Raw genomic sequence first — 18076 nt, forward strand, 5'->3', positions numbered from 1 at the left:
ACACACCTGTAATGTTTCGCAGCACGTGAAAATGCTTACATAAACGGACCTAAAATGTATTAAACATTCACTCGTCTAATTACCGCCATTTTCATAAATATTACAATACAAACACATTATACAAAATAATTCATAAAAATTGTCCTAAACTCTTTAAATAAATGGTGACTGCTAAACTATGTATATCACTATTATCCAATAAATATATATTCAGTGAAGCATTATCTATACATAATAAATAGTAGATAACAAATAATTTCATTATTGTTTAGTCAACATGATTCATATTTGGTACATAAATAAATTCTAATAAATGTTGTATAATCTCGTAAAATTACCGCTAAAAATGTCATGTTTTAATTAACGCGAAAAAAAAATGCAGGAAATAAAAATAAAAACATTATAGGAAGAAGCGATAATATATTACTAACTTATTTGCTCAACTAGTTGCGCCATATTACGGAAAGATGACATCTTCACTCTACAACCTAGACCAGTACAATAAAATTGCCATTTCTTTTACTTGAATGACACAAACAAAACTTATAATAAGATTATATAAAAATAAATAAATTCACAAATAACTTATAATTTAGTCTTAGGTATGTAGAACTAAATAGATATAAGAAATTCACTATGCAAACGTAAAATTAAGGCCATATTAATAGAGGTGTAAATGGTGAAATGGCTTATCAATAATGTAGGCACAATTCATAAAACAGTGTTATCCTTTATTATTAACATTAATTTGCATTTGAGGTACTCGTCTATTTCTCGGGCCTACAACAAATACAACGACATATTTTATCACTTTATTAGCTTATTGTGTTTACAATAACGTTGTGCAAGTGGGTGAATAATCTTGTTCGTTACACCGTTAACAGTTTAATCAGTTTTCTCTTTTATCATAGTACTTAAAATCGTAACATTTTTGTTGTGCACTTTAACCATATTTCCTACGAGTGTAATCTTGATTTCTTCTTTTTTACGTCATCCTGGTTGATTGTGCATACATCACTTTGTCGCAAAGGCCGCGCACTTTAATCAGTTTGCCGAACGCTCAAGGGAAGTAAAGAAACTGCCAAGTTTGCACTTCGAATTGCGTCAAGGCTGTTACTCCTCGGATACGATGTCACTTTGATCAATACGGAATGTATACGCAAAAATTATGTCATTTTGCCAAAGAGACTCTTGCAATTAACTTTTCGAGTTTCTTTACGTCATCGCGCGTTCGCTACAACGTTTGTCTAACTTTTAATTCGTTTTTTTTTTAAAGTTACATTAACTAATTTACAGTAGGAGTCGTTGCATGAAAATTTAAACTAGTACCGTCGCAACGTGTATCATCTAGAACAATGTCACGAGCTGATTTTATACAAGTTTCACATTGCCAATGTAAATTCTTGGCGATCTTAAAGGACACAAACATCTCTATGACAGACAGTTTGAAGTGTACGTTTGGATCAATTTGGATTGTCAAAGTAATCGGGAGAGTGATAAGTTCTTGCGGCAGTGTACATGCGTATGCACGTGTATAAATTCTTTAATGGTTTACATACGTGCGCGGCATTAATTTACGAGGATATAATCATCCAAGGAAGTATTGCAATATATCTATCAATTTTTTCAATTATTCTCTCACTATTATCCCTTATCTTAGCCACTTCGAAGTACTTTGATTTCCTTTTACAAAATGGCCTTCCATAGCCTCACATATTCAATTGGCATTTCTTTTCTCACAAATTGGAATACGCAATCCTCGTGACGTTTGACAGTTTCCTTTTTGATTCGCTTGTCATTTCTAGATAAAATTACGAGCACTAAAGGGGTACATCGTTTCTCATTACAAATAATTATGAAAGTCTAAAAGTGAACGTAATTTACGATAAACGCGATATCACCGTGAACACGGGGACAATCTGGCATTGTTATTTCTTGATCTTGTTAATCGGGCCCAATCGCAAATATACGATAGCGTCTCGTCACTCTAAAGGTTTGAATAACATCAAGAAATTCGAATCTTTTTTAAAATTATTTTATTCTTTTACGTACGCGTCTGCGAGCTCTTTTAGAACTTTTCTACGCTTTTACCCCCGTACCGAGGTTTAATAACGACTATAATTATTTTTTATGTATACCTGTAGTGCCTAGCAATAGTTAAATAATTCGGCAAATGAATGATGAACCTACGATGAAATTGCGGTATCGTAGATATCATTGCCACGAATATGAACATTCCAAAATAACCATCTGTCAGTTGCGACGCGCATCTCACATTGGTCCAAAAATTTAGGTTCTCTCAGCATTTATTTAACCTTTATCATTTGGCACATACACAGTCATAGCGACTTTGAGTTAGAATATTGAGTAACAGAGAGACGTACAGTTTTTGCTCGAGTGAGTTTGTGTTGTTTGTACGCGCGCGTGCCTGTTGTGTGTGTGAATTTGAGTTTTAGCATATGATTTTGCAACTACAAATCGTAATTTACTTTTTAACGACGTAGATACGTATATACATATATCTATCGGGAATGATGAAAATAATAAGTCTAATAAAGTTGGATGTGTATCCAATAATTTTTGAAAGTTCTATTACAAATATAGTTATAGTGTCTTCATTTATGTAAAAAACTGGACGAATTTGAGGATCGTGAATTGAGGAGCGATTCAACATTTAGCAAAATCCAAAGAACATATTATTAAAGTGTATTAGATTTTTTTTTTTTAAATGCTGTATGCACAGCCTGATTATTGTTACCTTATGTTGAATTGAAACATAACTCATGTAATAATATTGCATGTACAACATGCCGTGCAAAATGTTGAATCGAACCGTTTCGTCTGTAGGTATGAAATTTATTATAATACTAGATATTCTATAGAACACGAAAGAAACCGATTTTGATGTCCTGAACACTCGGCGTCCATTCGTCATAACTTTCGAGAGGATCGAGCAGATTTATCGCATGCGATCACTGCAACACTTCGACTCTGTGATTGGCACTTATATTTGGCCGATAAATTGCATTTGCGTGTCTAGGAAAATAGGAAGTTATTTCGAAGCCATTTGGCATTTGTTCGTTCGTTAGCTAAATTCGACAGATCTTAAACCCGCGGCTGTTCATTATATAACAAATACTCATTCGCCAGCGAATCCGTGAATACTTGTGAAAATTAATAATTAAACATAGTTGTGCGCACCAACATTAAAATTCAACAGGATCGAATGTGAAGTTGAAAGAAGAATTAATTTTTATCAAGACATTTCTTGGTGTCTTTGACGTCATGACTATCCCAATGACTTTACCATTTTGTATGTCATATAACACCGTCTGGTAGTTTTTTTTTTAAATTCATTGTCATTTAAACATGACGTCCCTGTAAGAGTTATTTAAAAATTACAATTTTCTTATTTATATTAAAAATCAACAATTTCCAAATAATCTATCAAACACGAAAGAAGACATATATAACGAAGAGGAATATACATATAAAGAATTAGAAAGAAAGTGTTTCTGTTACCGAGAGGGTGCACCGTAATGACGTTTACTTGTTCAATGATCAACTAATATTCTGCATTCAACTACGTACTGAGAAGGAACTATTGTTTTTATCATACATTCGGAACGCAAACTTCCGTTCCTACCATTCTCATTTTAATACTACTGTTCCTTCTACTATTGCTACCTCGTTTATTTAATCAGCATCGCCAATCCTCTTTGCGTTGGATGCGAGATCATAAGAAAATTAAGAGAGCATCTCGGTACGAGTTTTATACGCTGCTTGTCGCGTGACAATCCTCCAGGGTGGCCAAACTGCTCGCCCTTAACGATGCCAGACTGAGCGAGCTGTGATTCAGTGCATTAATACCATGTGGATCCTCACAGTGTAGATAAAGTCGTGAGCTGACTGACTTGTGACAGTCGGGACATAGTCGTTTTTTCTTCTTATCCCGTCGTTTAAGTATATCGTACGCACAGCTGAAAATGATATAATGTTCGTTATATCAGAAACTAGAATAATTATACTAAATAATGATTTGTTTCAAAATATATGTAAACAACTTTGGACATAACCTAGCTACCATTGAAAAGTAGATAGGATCGCAGTTTATTTTCCTTCACCTGGCGTGTAATATATGAGAGCACGGTAGAGCCTCCAGGGAATCAGCTTCCAGGCCAAAAGGTTTGCCGCAGCCACCACAACGTAATTCCAAATCTTCCTCCATTGCAGCAGCGAGTCGCTCGTGATGCTGTCTTTGCTCCTCGTCGCCCAAAGAGCCGTAAATTCGTGACAGTCGCGATCTGACGGTTCTCACTAGAAGCTGAGACAAGGAAGAAAAAACGAGTAAGTGCTAATTTGAATCTTAAGGATGACTTAATATTTATATTATTCAGAAATGTTACGACCCAGTTTTTACACTTCCGATATTAATTCGAGCAAGTAACCGTGACGATTCGTTCACGCTGAACGGGAATAACGCTGCGAATTTTATACCGCATAGGAAACGTCACGGGTTATGTTTTATGTATGGGCTCTGTGACCTGTAAATCTCAACTTTGCAATATGGCTTGTTCGAAACATACTTATACGGCGCATAATCCTATCAGCTCCCCACTACGTGACTCGCATATTATTGGAACTGTGATACCATGTCAAATCAGTCTTTAGAATAGAACGGAGTGTAGGAATCGTTATCGCCGATTAAAAACTACCGATGTACAATTTGGTACTGTATTTTAGACTAGAAAAAAGGGCGAAAAATATCAAAAAGAAAATGTATATTATACGAAAGTTCAGTTATAAATTTAATATCGTTATAGATTTTCATAAAAATGAAAAACATTTCACTCGTAAAAAAGCACAGAAAACGAACATTTCATTCTCTTGAAATATTCAACGCACACGTCTATGGTACTTGGTGGTTGCACAATCTGAAAATCGTTCTCTTCAAACAGACAGGAGTGGGCAGGAAGTTTTCACTGCGGTTGACAGTAGTGTAAGCACGCTTTTCACTCATTTACATTGCCTTGCACTTGGAAGCTAATCCTGTTACCTTAGCGCCAACCGAGCCCGCTACTTCCAGCAATCTCGTGTTGAATTCGAGTGGTCTGCAATTGCATATCTTGTGTTGAAGTCTGAGTGCCTCGAGGCACCTTGCGGCGCCATCCATAGCTTCCATTTGGCATAAACGATCGCCAGTTGCGGCAGCAGATCCCATTGCGCTTTCGTACTGCCGGAACGCCTTCTGTAATACGTCCAACTTCATCTCACGCTAGTATCTTTCTACCCTGATTCTATTAATGTCAATGTTGACAACTAAAGGCTAATCGTACATATGATGCAATTCTAAAACAAATAGGTTAGCATCAAGCGTTATATTACAACAATTAAATGAACATTCGTTTGGCTGTATAATTAATATTTTTTCATTACGTGTAATTTTAAAATTTATTATGAATTTTTATTAACTTACTAACATGCATCGTGTAAGGCGTAAAGTGCAGATAGGATGCAGGTAGACTGTATGCACTTGGGATAGTCGAAGTAACGTTATACGTGCGATTATTTCACGTCTGATAAGGGAATCATTAATTTGAGATACTCTTGGGAAACTATCGAGATAATTAAGATTAACAAGGTCGTATTAACTCACATTTATGTCCGATTTCTTTCTGTAGATATCGCCCATAATGCGTATACTGCGGGCATAGCTGGCTTGGTCGCCGGACACCAGGGACAATCTAGTCGCTTCCTACGAAGGTAAAGTATCGACTTAACGTGGATTCGTGAGCCAATGAAAGAATAGCTTACGGTCGTTTAGGTATCTGAAGTTTGCTAAACTTTAGTAAGTACTTCTCGTAGCCATTCTTCGATCTTTAGTATTGTTAGAATGGAAGTGAAGGCATTTCCTCTTAAGAAAAAAACCCTTCCCGGTCTTACAATGATTTATCCTTAACCAACCGATACTACTTGTTCTGGGACTTAGCGTAGCTTTTAACGTTACATAAATTATACTTAAAGACTTTACCGAACAGTAATCGTGCGCATCGCCCAGTTCGCCTTTCTTTCTCAGAGCGGTGGCCATCTGCAAAAGTGCTGCTCTGTGATGTCGCGAATTCAAGTCTCCAAGCTGAAGACTTCTTGAAAGATCATACGCTTTCCCAGCATATATGGCACTTTTATCGGCGTCCTGCAGACGACAGAATAGCTCGGAAAGGCCGACGTACACCTGAAAAAAGATCCATGGAACTTTCACATAAGGACGCACACTCCCGCTTGTTCTGGATTAACGGCTCTTGACAAGCGGGACACTTTGCTAGTGGAAAAACTGTGTGGGTGGGATGATGATGCAAGGGAGGGTTTCTTTGAAAAAATTCCATGTGTCACAGAACCAGACCGTTGGTTTTCCTTTATATCATAATGCGACAATAAACATTTGTTTTTATAACGTAACGCCGCGATATTTCTACATCCCACCCTTAGCATTCAATTCATTCAGTCAATTGTTAAATATTATATATATATCGAATTTAGCGTATATATGTATACGTTTGCCTAGGGGTTACTGCGGGGGCAATTACTTCAATAAATCAAATAATCTAAGGACTTGTGGCTGTTTCGGGGTCGGACCTCGCAAAAATTCCAGTTTATGGGCTGATTTGTGAACTGGTCACAAAATACCTATACACCCTCAAGCAATCGGCCAATTTCAAGGCATCCTGAACTTGTAATTTTGATATTAAATATATATAAGAAATACATAAAATAAATATAAAATATACGAATATACGAGTAATGGATGCTACACGTAATAGGTATTGTCGATGTTTTCGTAACCTTTTCTTTATGAAATATAAAAGTTTCCATATGCCGTATAACTGTACGTGTAAGTATGTACGAGTTCTAATGTATCTTAAACTGTGTACTATAATCTAAAATATATCTCTTTACATTGCTATCAGCAAGCCTGAGGAAAATATTCGTCGAGCTTTTACGGTAAAATAACTGGGTAATTTTTCTGTCGAGTTGGCATGAACGTTTGTTAAAAATAAAAAGTTAAGCGTCGATTTATATGGGTTACTCGGAATGGGGGTAAAACAAAGTAAAAGCACCGAGTGGATGGAACAGAGTGAGATCGGCTAAAATTTAGTCCAAGTTTCACCTGGAGCTCCAGAGAAGGATCTTGAATGGACTGGGCGATTTTGTGAGCTCTTTGAAATGCTTCCAAAGCTTTGCAGAATCCCGCGAGTTCCAAGTGGACCCTAGCCACTGTCAAGTGAACCAATCCTGCAGTGGCACACTGGTCGCATTCGTTGCACAAACTGTAAAGGAACTGAACTCACCGTTTAAATTCTTTTGGCTTGTCGCGACGGTTAGTGAAAGCTCGATCAAATACGATTCACGTATAGAAATTCGACTGTTCAGTTGAATCGCTTAATACGTCCATAGAATACGTGATATAAATTCACAGACTTCGTGCAAACCAGGAATTAACGTTATGAGCTTTGTACATTTTTTTTAAAGATTAATATAAAGCAACGAAAAATATTATTTTGCTAATTGAAAATTATATATGTATATATCGTATATATAACCTGTGTCTTGCGTAGGATAATGCTCTATCCAAAGCGCCTAATCTCTCGTGAGCCCTAGCCAAATTTAAGTACGCCTCGGCTCTCATGTTTGGCGAGTCAAGTTCTTCCGAAATGCACAGTTGTCTATGTCCAAAGTCTATGCTGTCTCTGAAAGCAGAAAAATCCATTGACATAGTATAGCAGAAAAAAAGGATAGGGAAAAATACACAAACTTTCCTCGTGGTTTAACCAATAATTCACGTGCTATACGTACATAGAAATATAAAATTTTTGGTACGCGAAAGCTCGGGAAAAGTACTTGGGTACAGCGCAAATCCTTATCCTCATTCAAATATCATACGTAAGTATGATGTATCTGTGAAATATATGAAATGACACGAACAAATATATGTAAAAGCTTCAGCGGATAATAAGTGCCGGCATGAAGTCCTACATAATCTGTTCGAGCATGGAAACAGTGTATCCGACGTTTTTGTATGCATGGATTAAGTATGAAGACTGCAGTTTTATTTAAAACCTGGTTAATATTTATCATAATTTCGTAATAAATATATAAACATGGACATTGTAACATGATAGTAAAATGTTCACTCTCAGTTTTCCTCTTCGGGACGATTCATAAACTTTCTGTATCACGTAGTTCATAAACTTGTACATCTTACACTGTAGTATTACTGTTCGTTGTAGTATAAACAAGAAGTTACGTAAAGTACAGTATGCTTTAACGAAAATTCATTCGCTACACCGTGCTAGCCTTGACTTTAGTAGTAGTAGTAGTGGTAGTAGTATTCACCGCAGTGTGATCTGGGAAATGTAGTTTACGAGGACATTCTTTCGTATATGTCCACATATTATATGGTTTATGAAGATTGTCAGCTGTAAGACGCTATCAATTGTACTTGCTATCTCGTTGTATGACAGTAGATAAAATATATTTTGCTATCATTTTTTTCTTATCTAGCACAATTTTTAGAACCACTTTTTTTTTTAGATATTTTGAATCTACCACATATGACGTTGTATCACTAGCAAATATGAATCGAGCGATACAAAAGTTTATTAAATTAAATTATATTGTTGTGAGATTTCTTTATCGTTACTTTTAATTAATAAATCGGTTTAACTAACTTCTATATTAAATTTCTTATTATTAGGCAGTTTTTCTTTTGTATCAACCTGCACAATAGGTCGATTAACCCACGTGGCGTTTTAGGGCAAAGATTGGAACTGATGTAACTACTATTAAGAAGGGTTGTAGAATGTTTTGTTTCTATTGTGGTTATGTATAGATACAGTATTACGTAATTATGTAATTTTACCTTCGGGTTTAATTTAAACGGTAGGACATTACGTTTACGTAAAATAATAGGGTAGTAAGGATAGTGACGTAAACCTACTGAATGTCAATTAAAGAATTAAATCATACGATTTATGTAAGAAATCATTCTTAAGTCATATATACACATCAGTATGTACAAAATCAAGTACGTCTTGACTCTTGCTCGAGATATCGATTATCGTTCCTACGTTTGCGCGGTTAAACAGACCGCCCCGAGCTTTATTTTTCAAATTTATACACATTTATTTTTAATATGCAGTGAGAATCATTACACATATATTGAAGATTTCCACGAAAAATTCACTTAAATTCACTATCAAATTAATATATACGCGATACAAAAATATTTTTTAAGTGAACGCAGAAGTACTGACGAAAAACAATTTTTTATATGAATTTAAATAATTCCGTACAAGTTTTTAGAAAAATTATTGTACATATAGATAATTTATTAACCTAACAGTCGACTTCAGATTCATAACATCTTACTTTCAAAGTAACTTTATGTAGCTTTTTATCTGGTTGAGCTACTGAGTTTACCCTTACAGTATTTTACAAGATAGTAGAGAATATATTGTAGTAAATTGAGAAAGGTTTTCTCTGGCGTTGCTCCAATAATTTTAAAGATAATCTGCGACGCGTATATCCTAAGGTGTTCTTGCAGTGTAACCAAAAGCGTTTACTAAATTTTAAAATTTTTCAAAAACATCATTATTCGCATATGAATTCTCACCTTATCTACCAAGTTATCGACTAAAATGATGTTTTGAATATGTTGGATATTTTTCAGAAATTTCTAAAACTTTGCTAATGGAACAAGGTTTGACTAATTATGTGAACATGCTTTATGATGTTCTAGATAAATGAGTCACACAGTTAGCAACGCTCTAGGCTGCCCAGGTCTATATGAGTAGAACATACGTAATCCAAATTATCGATTACATCCGAGAATTAATGGGGAATATAACACGTACCTTGCAGCAATATGTTTTCGAAACTTGTTCCCAGATGTGCTACAATGGCCAAGTTGCTGCTCCGTGGAGATTAATAGTTATAGGAATACTATTTTCTTAATATAAAAGCTCCATTAAATTTTGATCAATGGGGTTTCAAATGGGATCCGAAAAATGATGAGTTAATTTATATTCTAATATTTTTCGAAATTGCATATTAAGCCCGGGATATATCTAAATCATTCCTGTGATTATATAAAGCTCTCAGTGCTAAGTCTTGAGCTTTTTATCTACGAAACATCACTATAAATTTACTCGAACTAGATTTCGTAGTACCTTATCCGTATCTAACACGTAAATTGCCATTAGCAGAGTCTGGATAAAAAGTGCGATAATAAGAGCTTTAGGTAGAAAATACTGTTGAGAGCGATGAAGCTAATGGCATAAGTACATCATTGAATTATAGCTCGTAATTTTGTAGTACCAGCAGGAAATTTCGAACAAAAACAATGCCAATTTTCATGCCCTGCATTGACAAATGGAGACCTTAGTTATTCACGAGCTCGTTAACGATAACTAGCGTTACAGTGACCTAATTCGCACTTACATTAGCATGTCTGTAATAATCATGAATCCCATGAATAACTAAAATAAGTATTTCCGTATGAAGTAAAATTTTTACAAATTTCTCTTCCAATCACCTGCTTTACATTTATTAGAGAAAAATAAGAAAAATACTGATAAGGTCGATAATAATTCTCTGATAAAATTATATTACGCAATGCACAGATCTGACAAGAAATTTTGTTTTTCTACTTCGCGATCTGATTAATTATATAATTAACTATTGATACACGTAAATTTGTTATGTATAGATTTAATTAAGAGCCAATGTACGTAATTACTAATGCACTTGTGATGTTTGAATTTTCAGGATACATTTACATCGTCTACATCCGTATTACGAAAAACCTATTTCCTAAACCTTAATGAATCTGGTGAAATAAATTATACGAGTATTTATAATGATATTTTACCTTTGAAAACGTAGAGTAAGAACAATGCTAGCTTCTTGGTTTCGATTAACACACGCACAATTTTATACAGTAATATGCATTGGATCGATGCTCTTTCTCTTTAGAACGTTAAACTACTTGAAATCTAATCTATATCTATATACGTATAAATGAACAGTCAAAATTCGCATTAGAATGCTTGAGCAATCATTTATCATGATTCTTTAATTTAACTTTCGCTCGCCGCCTTTATCGCCAAGTAATTATTTCAGCTGAAAACTCTTTCCGTGTAATCAGCGAAATAGCTGAAGTTTATAAAAGAAAGAAAATTCAGAAATAATGATCATTTTATCAAATGTCCCTAGTCGTCAGATTTATCGAATACCCAAATGGATAAGGGATTAAAATTAAAATTAAATATTGCTTAGTCAGTGTTTAATTAAATAATTAATGTTTTTCACTTTTTCGTTATATGATCTTTTCATCCTCGAATTACATAGATATATGACATAGTATTACGTCATATCACAATTATAGTAAATATAATGGATATTTACGATATGCTCAATATTGTCTAATTATGCGGACACCTTCATCCCATGAAGTATCCTCCAAAATTGCCACATTTAAAAAGTACGGAAATAAATACACTTTTTCGAAATTCACTGCTCTACATATTTTAACGTGAATGCCCAAGTGGGACATTCGAACGCATTTGTTGTTCATCAACTGCCTTTAAACAACGGTAAAGCTCTTCACACACAAAATAACGTAACGACGTAAGACGTAAGGGTAAGGAAACCAACCAATCAGAATCTAGTACTGTCCCCTCTAAGAGGACAGTACTAGATTCCGATTATGCGAAGGGCTGCGGAGTTGTTCAGACGGCTCAAAAACAATAGCGAATCACGGGTTCCGCGTGAACTGCTGCAGAAAGTGCGAAGCTAAGGAGTTCCGCCAGTATCGATCGGTGATTTTTCAACAAATGCGCTTGACGCTCGGACTTTGAAACAATTGATATCCGCGTGATCTGTCTATAACGTATGCAGCCTTGTCGATGTCGAGAAACGAAAGCAAAGGAAGAAAAATAAAATTTTGTATGTGCCTACAATTTCTGTTGCTGTCTCGTTCTGATGTCAACTTTGACCTGCACCCCTTAGGAAACTACGAGTTTTCAGACAAAAGCAAGGTCTTTTTTGTGATTTTCGATGCCTCTCGAAATCGCCATACCCCGTAGATCCGATAATTTTCAAACACCCTGTATATACTTCGTATTACGGGAAACTTAGACACACTTTTTTCACCGTTTCATACGAAATAAATACTGTCTCATAGAGGCCATCTCTTTGTTAAGCACTCTTCTCAAGTTCCTCTGTCTACTACCGTAGGCCGTACTCTTCCACGGCCTCTTAACGCAAGTCAAGTGCTGGACTAGCCGAGGGACTTTTGTCTCTTACGTTAATTGGTAAGAAGTGCCGTTGCCATATTCTGCCACGGGAAGACATACGTAATGATCGCCTTGAGCCACGTATGACATTACGGAAAAATTGTTATTTACCGAATGAGGACTTCGATCGAGGCAGAACGGAAGTACAAGAGACTTATCAAGATTGACCTTCGGGCAATATACATATGTCGAACGAGTAATATTGTTTTGGTAATTGTCGAAATTTGATGAAGTTTTTGATGAATTCTAATAATTAGTAAATGCTTCTTCGTCAGAGGAAATATGATCGTCATGCTTTTGGATGAAGGCTATTGCCTTTTCGAGAGAAAAAAAATAGGAATTGTTACTGCTATTATAGGACATGTTTTTTTTATCAATGTTTTGATTGTATGAGTTTCTTTAAAACCCATATAATAACGGGGTGGGATTGGATAAAATAAGTTAATGAATCCTATAGATCTAATAAAATTCATGAGACATGTTTGCGTGTCTAACACAGGAAAATTATTACTTCAAGGAAGGCGATTAATGGCTGCTTTGAGTTATATATAAGTTTCAGAAATTCCTCCGAAGAAACGCTTGTTCACGTTGGACTTTATGGTTATGGCTTTTATGCTTAGTTCAGAGTTTTCTCGTTTTTGTCTAAGAGCAAACAGTTATATTCTGCGTCTATAATCATACGTCTGTTATAAACAGATATAAGTCGTATAATATATTGAAGTATGTACATATTGTATAGTGTAGTAAAAAATTATTTATATTTTACATAAGAATATTAATATATACTGTGACCTGACTTTTCGACTCATGGTCACGAGGCGACCATGTTTTCAAGTCGTTGTCTTAGTCATAAGTCTCAGATGGCGTTATTGCTTTCTGGTTCCCTTCGAGTCGCCACCTTGCTCAGAAGCTACGTTCTCGGATTGATTCGTAGACGTACCGAGGTACCTGGCAGAGGAGAGTACCCGACGGAGATGATTCCACGGACCGGCAGAGGTCCGGGTGAGATACGGGCGCTGCGCTGGACAGTGGCAAAGAGCTGTAGAGCGGGCGGAGGTATAATTTTGTTACGGTTAAGGGCAGCCAAGGATAATAGTTACCGGCTATAAGGATCTCGATTAATCAGAATGATTTGTTCTTTAATTTGACTATTGTCAATTGATTACTTTAAAGCAGTCTGTCTTGGGAAACCGATCGAGCTCACTCGCGCTCCCGTGCTATTTCTTGATAGTCTTTCGAGCTGTTTTTCCTATACGATATAGAAAGATCTTGCTTACGTAGTTTTCGCGAAAAGCCTACCGAATTTCTGCATGTATTTCGAAGGTGCAGTGTTGTGCTATAATTCAGTGACCACCTGAGCGTCCCCTGGATGCAGTTCTCGGTCTTCACGGATCAGCTACACCAGCTCCGATGAGTGCTCCCAACTTATTAATTGGTGAAGGGATTTCGATTTCGGGGCTCCAATTCGCTCTGTTACGTTCTCGATCAATTTCTCTTTGTTTTCGGCACTATTTACCCGATGCTTACTCCGACCCTCTCCGTCTCAACTTAGCAGCCTGAGTGGCCGTGCATTTCCGTAACCGTGCGCTCCCCTTCGTATATCCAGTTGCGTTTGCTGATTTTACGCGTCCTCAAAGATCAGCGCCTATAGTTACGTTTCAGTACATAATGTGATGTATGCAATCCACTTGTTACTATACAATTTTAATATATTCGATACGATCTTGCAAAGATTACAAAGTACTCATGATTGAACAGATACCTGTGAAATATATTAGATTGATATATATAAATGAGCAAGAGATACTTTGGGGACACGAAAAATTAAGGGGCGTTCATAATAGCAAGTTAATGTTTTTTTTAAACTAATATCTTGGGACATTGCAGCATTGGAGTTCTAACCTAATCTAACCTAACGAAACATTTCTAAGCCCATCACAAATACTGGATGCCTAACATTGAAGAAATATAAACAAATTGGATGTGACAGTCCGCTTTATGGTCCTCAAAACAGCCATTATGCTGAAAATGTTTTGGGGATGGTCCCCAAAACAGCCTCTTGTCCTCAAAATATCCACTTCGTAATTAAAATCGTCCTCAAAGTATCCCTTAGTAAAAAAATATACTAATATTATACGGTTACGGAAGTATATTAATAATAAAAATGAAATGTTTGAAAAATGATTATTCGTGTTGGATCTGTTAATATGTAAGGTCATGATCAATGTTGAGTAAGATGAACAATTTACTAAAAAAAACATTATTTCTACGCTCGATCACGTTTCTCAAATTTTGCCTTCTTGTCTTCGACTACATAACCTATGACGATCCCATTCGGAAACAAGCACTTTTCGTATATTTGTTTACTGTCTTCTTTCTCACTTTTAATGACGCTTTCGATCATTCATTCATCGAGCACACTTCGTTTATTCCTCGGTTACCGGGCGTTCTGCATATATCCGCCTCTATACAAAGGTATATATGAAATATTCCGCTCGTTCCGAATAATTAATCCAATGCTACTTTGAGCAACAAATATATATATACCTGTAATATTGTCCCGCATGAAAATTAAACCAAGTAAATTACATTGATCCCTCGTTCCATGTAGAAATAATATCTATTCAGTGAATCGCGATAGTTTTCAGTATCCCGTACCCTGAAATGATCAGAGCCGAATAAAAATCCCAGTCCTCGCGCAAAGAGTGCAGTAAACTTTATACGCTTTGAATAACCGATGAATAACATGACCCAGAAAATGTACATGTTACAACCAGTGTTATTAATTAATTAAATGAATTTCCATCGGATGCATTTCTGTAATTACTTTTAATTTTTAAAAAATTAAATGTATTTGTGACAATGGACTGCATGGTGGGTACTCGCCGTCATCGCAATCTTCACATTGTTAAAAAAAAATGGAACCAAACGCATCTTGATTAATTCCTGTATGCTTAACAATCTATAACATTTCAAACACGTAATGAACCTTGTGCACAGATAACCGATATTCATCGGTGAGTTCAAATTGTGTTTGCTACACGCCGAATATACTGGACAGTAAACATACCGTGTCACGTCTTAAATAAAAAAAGAACAATTGTTAGTTAAGCCACGAATGAATAAAAGCTACTGTCTGTACTTTTATTTTGTTCAAATTGAGCATATACAAGTGAGAGAAGAAACTTTAGAAAATCAGAAGCTTTTTCTCTTCCAAGTGTCAGCCATCACTCGTTAATGACCTATTCTGCCTCTACACTATTTCTAAGGAAACTTGAATATGCATATACTATATGATACTTTATGCTTTCGTTCACTAAGTTATAACAAGAGATTGTTTTTTGCCTCGTTTTTTCCCCATATAATTTCAATGGCAATACTCATAGCAACGTGTACCAAATAGATGGTTTTTGTGAACACACTGGGAAACGAGCTTGAGCGCCATTGACTCCGATACATTGGGAGCCGTGTATTTGCAAGAGTTCACTAGGTCAGCAATGGCCCGTGGCATTTTCCAACATGGATCCGCGGTTTCATATATCTTCAGTTGAAAGTCGGATACGTTACAGCATGTGAGATTTTACCTGGGTTGTATCTAGAACTTTGTGTGTGCTTACATTGTGCGGGATCTGTTTATCGTGAACTACGTGGGTGACGTGTTAACGAGAGAATGAAACGCAACCATAACCTCCTCCTGTATGCTTTACAAAGCACTCTCATATCTCAATGGGATTATACGTATGTTGATTTTCGCCTCCGGCTGGCTTTAGTGGTACGTTCTCGCGTTTTCGCAATGAAGGATTATGAATTCAAGCAACGAGGTTGGTCTGTGGTAAAAAAAAATATATTTTTACCTTTTACTTCTTGAAGATACTGAAATTGAAAAATCCACGTCTTGATGTTTTAATTACTATAGGAAATATAGATATACCAGGATTTTAATGGTTTTTTGAATTTAGATAACCTTTTGACCTCTCACGTTTCGTAGTACGATGCTAAATGCTTCTTAAATAATTATTTGCAAATTTTATGCAGATTACTTTTTTATGACGGCACTATTGTAGGTTAGGTTAGGATCTTGGGATGCTTAAAAAAAAAGAGATTTTTCACGGGTTCATTTTCGCTGTTGGAGATTTTCGGTAATCATTTTGTGATAAGGTTCAGTCGGATTGATATCTACTTAGGAAAGTCACGATTGAAGTTAATTGAAAAATTTTCTTTTATTTTCTTCTCAATGTATTTCTATCTTATAATCAATCTCTTCGTGTAGGTTAAATAGTCTGTGATCTTTTTATATGGTAAAATGTCATTAGGTACGTAAGGGACGAGAAAACGGGTCATCAGGGAGAAGATTTGAAATTCCAAAATGGGAATGGAAATGTTTTTTTTCTGTTTCTTCGAAAAGATTATACATTACCGAGCCGATATCGAGAGTATAATATGAAATATGCGATGGCGCCCGTGGTACCGCTATCTGAATTTAAAATATTCACGATAGGTACTGTACTCCAATTGGATAACTTGTCTCGTCTGGATTCTACATAAATGTATATACCTATATTTATATCCCTATATATGCAGATGAAAAAGCAACGTTCTGAATAAAGGAGAGACAATTATATTTTATTCTTGGTAATTTTATCGTCCCGTTTTCCTTTCTCTTCGTCTCCTTCCAATTGACTATATTTACCTTCACGCGATATCACAAACCTTTTCGACTGGAAGATCCTGACCGTGTTAAACGTAATGTGAAAAGTTAATGCGACATAAATATTAAACGTAATGGAGTTTGCGCCAAGTTGGCACAACATTTGTTCAATAGCGCGTCATATCGTAACAAAGTTAGCCAATGTATCCCTACTAAATATTAAAAGAATTTTTTATAAAAGAAGAAGTAAAAATTGGACTTCGTCTTATAGAGTATGAAAGCCTAAATAAAATAAGTTCGCTATTAATTATACGATGCAAGTAGAGTTCGGAACCAACGAAACCTTTCGTGGTCCCTTTTTTGCTACAAGAACATATACGACATATGTCATTGAAGTTGGTATTCGTATTAAGGTTAGAAAAGGTCTCGCGTTACCTTGGGTCTGATATATCGAGCCAATTATTCACGGTATCCGTTCACGATGAATCCTGTATTAATTATTTCGGGACGTCGCAAAAAGGTCCAACTCTATTTTCAGGTTTGTTTAGGCTTCGACCTTGCCCCTAAATACCTTCCAGTATATTCCTATCAGGTTTTCACAGTAGGCTAGCTCTGGCGTGCGCAAAGCCTATAGAGAGAAATTGAGCTATGAAGTATTACCTGTATTTGCCCCAGTCCATATAAGCCTGATACAAATAACCAAGAAGGGTAAATTTGTCATCTCGTTGTCTGATGTTCTTTAGAGCACCTCGCCATTTACGTACGGCCGCCTGTTGTTTATGGGCCCGATATAACTTCAAGCCCTGCTCGACCTGTAACATTACAAACGTACAAGAAATCGATTACTGATTGGCTAATGTGTCAATATATCGCTCTGTACTCTCTTGCCGCCTTCCCTTTTCTTTAATATCCTTCCTCAAACTGTCCCTGGTACTATTGTCTTTTCTTTTCACGATCGGAAGGATTATATGGCTAGTGACGTAGTGAACATACTGTTTGTGGGAAACGAACTGAAATAAGGTCGATGTTTTATGACACGTCGCTTCCTGGTATCGGAGTATTGATTTAGTACTAA

General features: G+C 35.9%; 1 protein-coding gene and 1 long non-coding RNA gene across 14 annotated transcripts in view; one reads left to right on the top strand and one right to left on the bottom strand.

The window, feature by feature from the left end:
* Positions 1-710: 710 nt before the first annotated feature.
* Positions 711-18076, bottom strand: part of LOC107263765 (43 kDa receptor-associated protein of the synapse homolog) — a 38447-nt gene continuing 21081 nt past the window's right edge. For 10 of the 13 annotated variants that reach the window (XM_025080902.1, XM_025080904.1, XM_025080900.1 and 7 more), the window contains 8 exons: positions 17662-17813; positions 7599-7745; positions 7166-7325; positions 6032-6232; positions 5657-5755; positions 5057-5263; positions 4125-4324; positions 711-3980 (listed from right to left, as the gene is read on the bottom strand). In XM_025080902.1, the coding sequence (XP_024936670.1) occupies positions 3773-3980; positions 4125-4324; positions 5057-5263; positions 5657-5755; positions 6032-6232; positions 7166-7325; positions 7599-7745; positions 17662-17813 (1374 nt within the window). In that variant the 3' untranslated portion in view covers positions 711-3772. Of the gene's footprint in view, positions 3981-4084; positions 4325-5056; positions 5264-5656; positions 5756-6031; positions 6233-7165; positions 7326-7598; positions 7746-17661; positions 17814-18076 lie in introns of all 13 variants that reach the window. The other 3 variants (XM_015731314.2, XM_025080905.1, XM_025080906.1) reach the window with 3 other exon arrangements.
* LOC107263766 lies at positions 4318-6202 on the top strand. Its single transcript, XR_003058508.1, has 3 exons — positions 4318-4999; positions 5682-5763; positions 6077-6202. It is a non-coding gene; the product is annotated as an uncharacterized LOC107263766 (long non-coding RNA).

Source organism: Cephus cinctus, unplaced genomic scaffold (genome assembly GCF_000341935.2).
Source record: "Cephus cinctus unplaced genomic scaffold, Ccin1 Ccin1_scaffold0160, whole genome shotgun sequence".
NCBI classification, from domain to species: Eukaryota; Metazoa; Arthropoda; class Insecta; order Hymenoptera; family Cephidae; genus Cephus; species Cephus cinctus.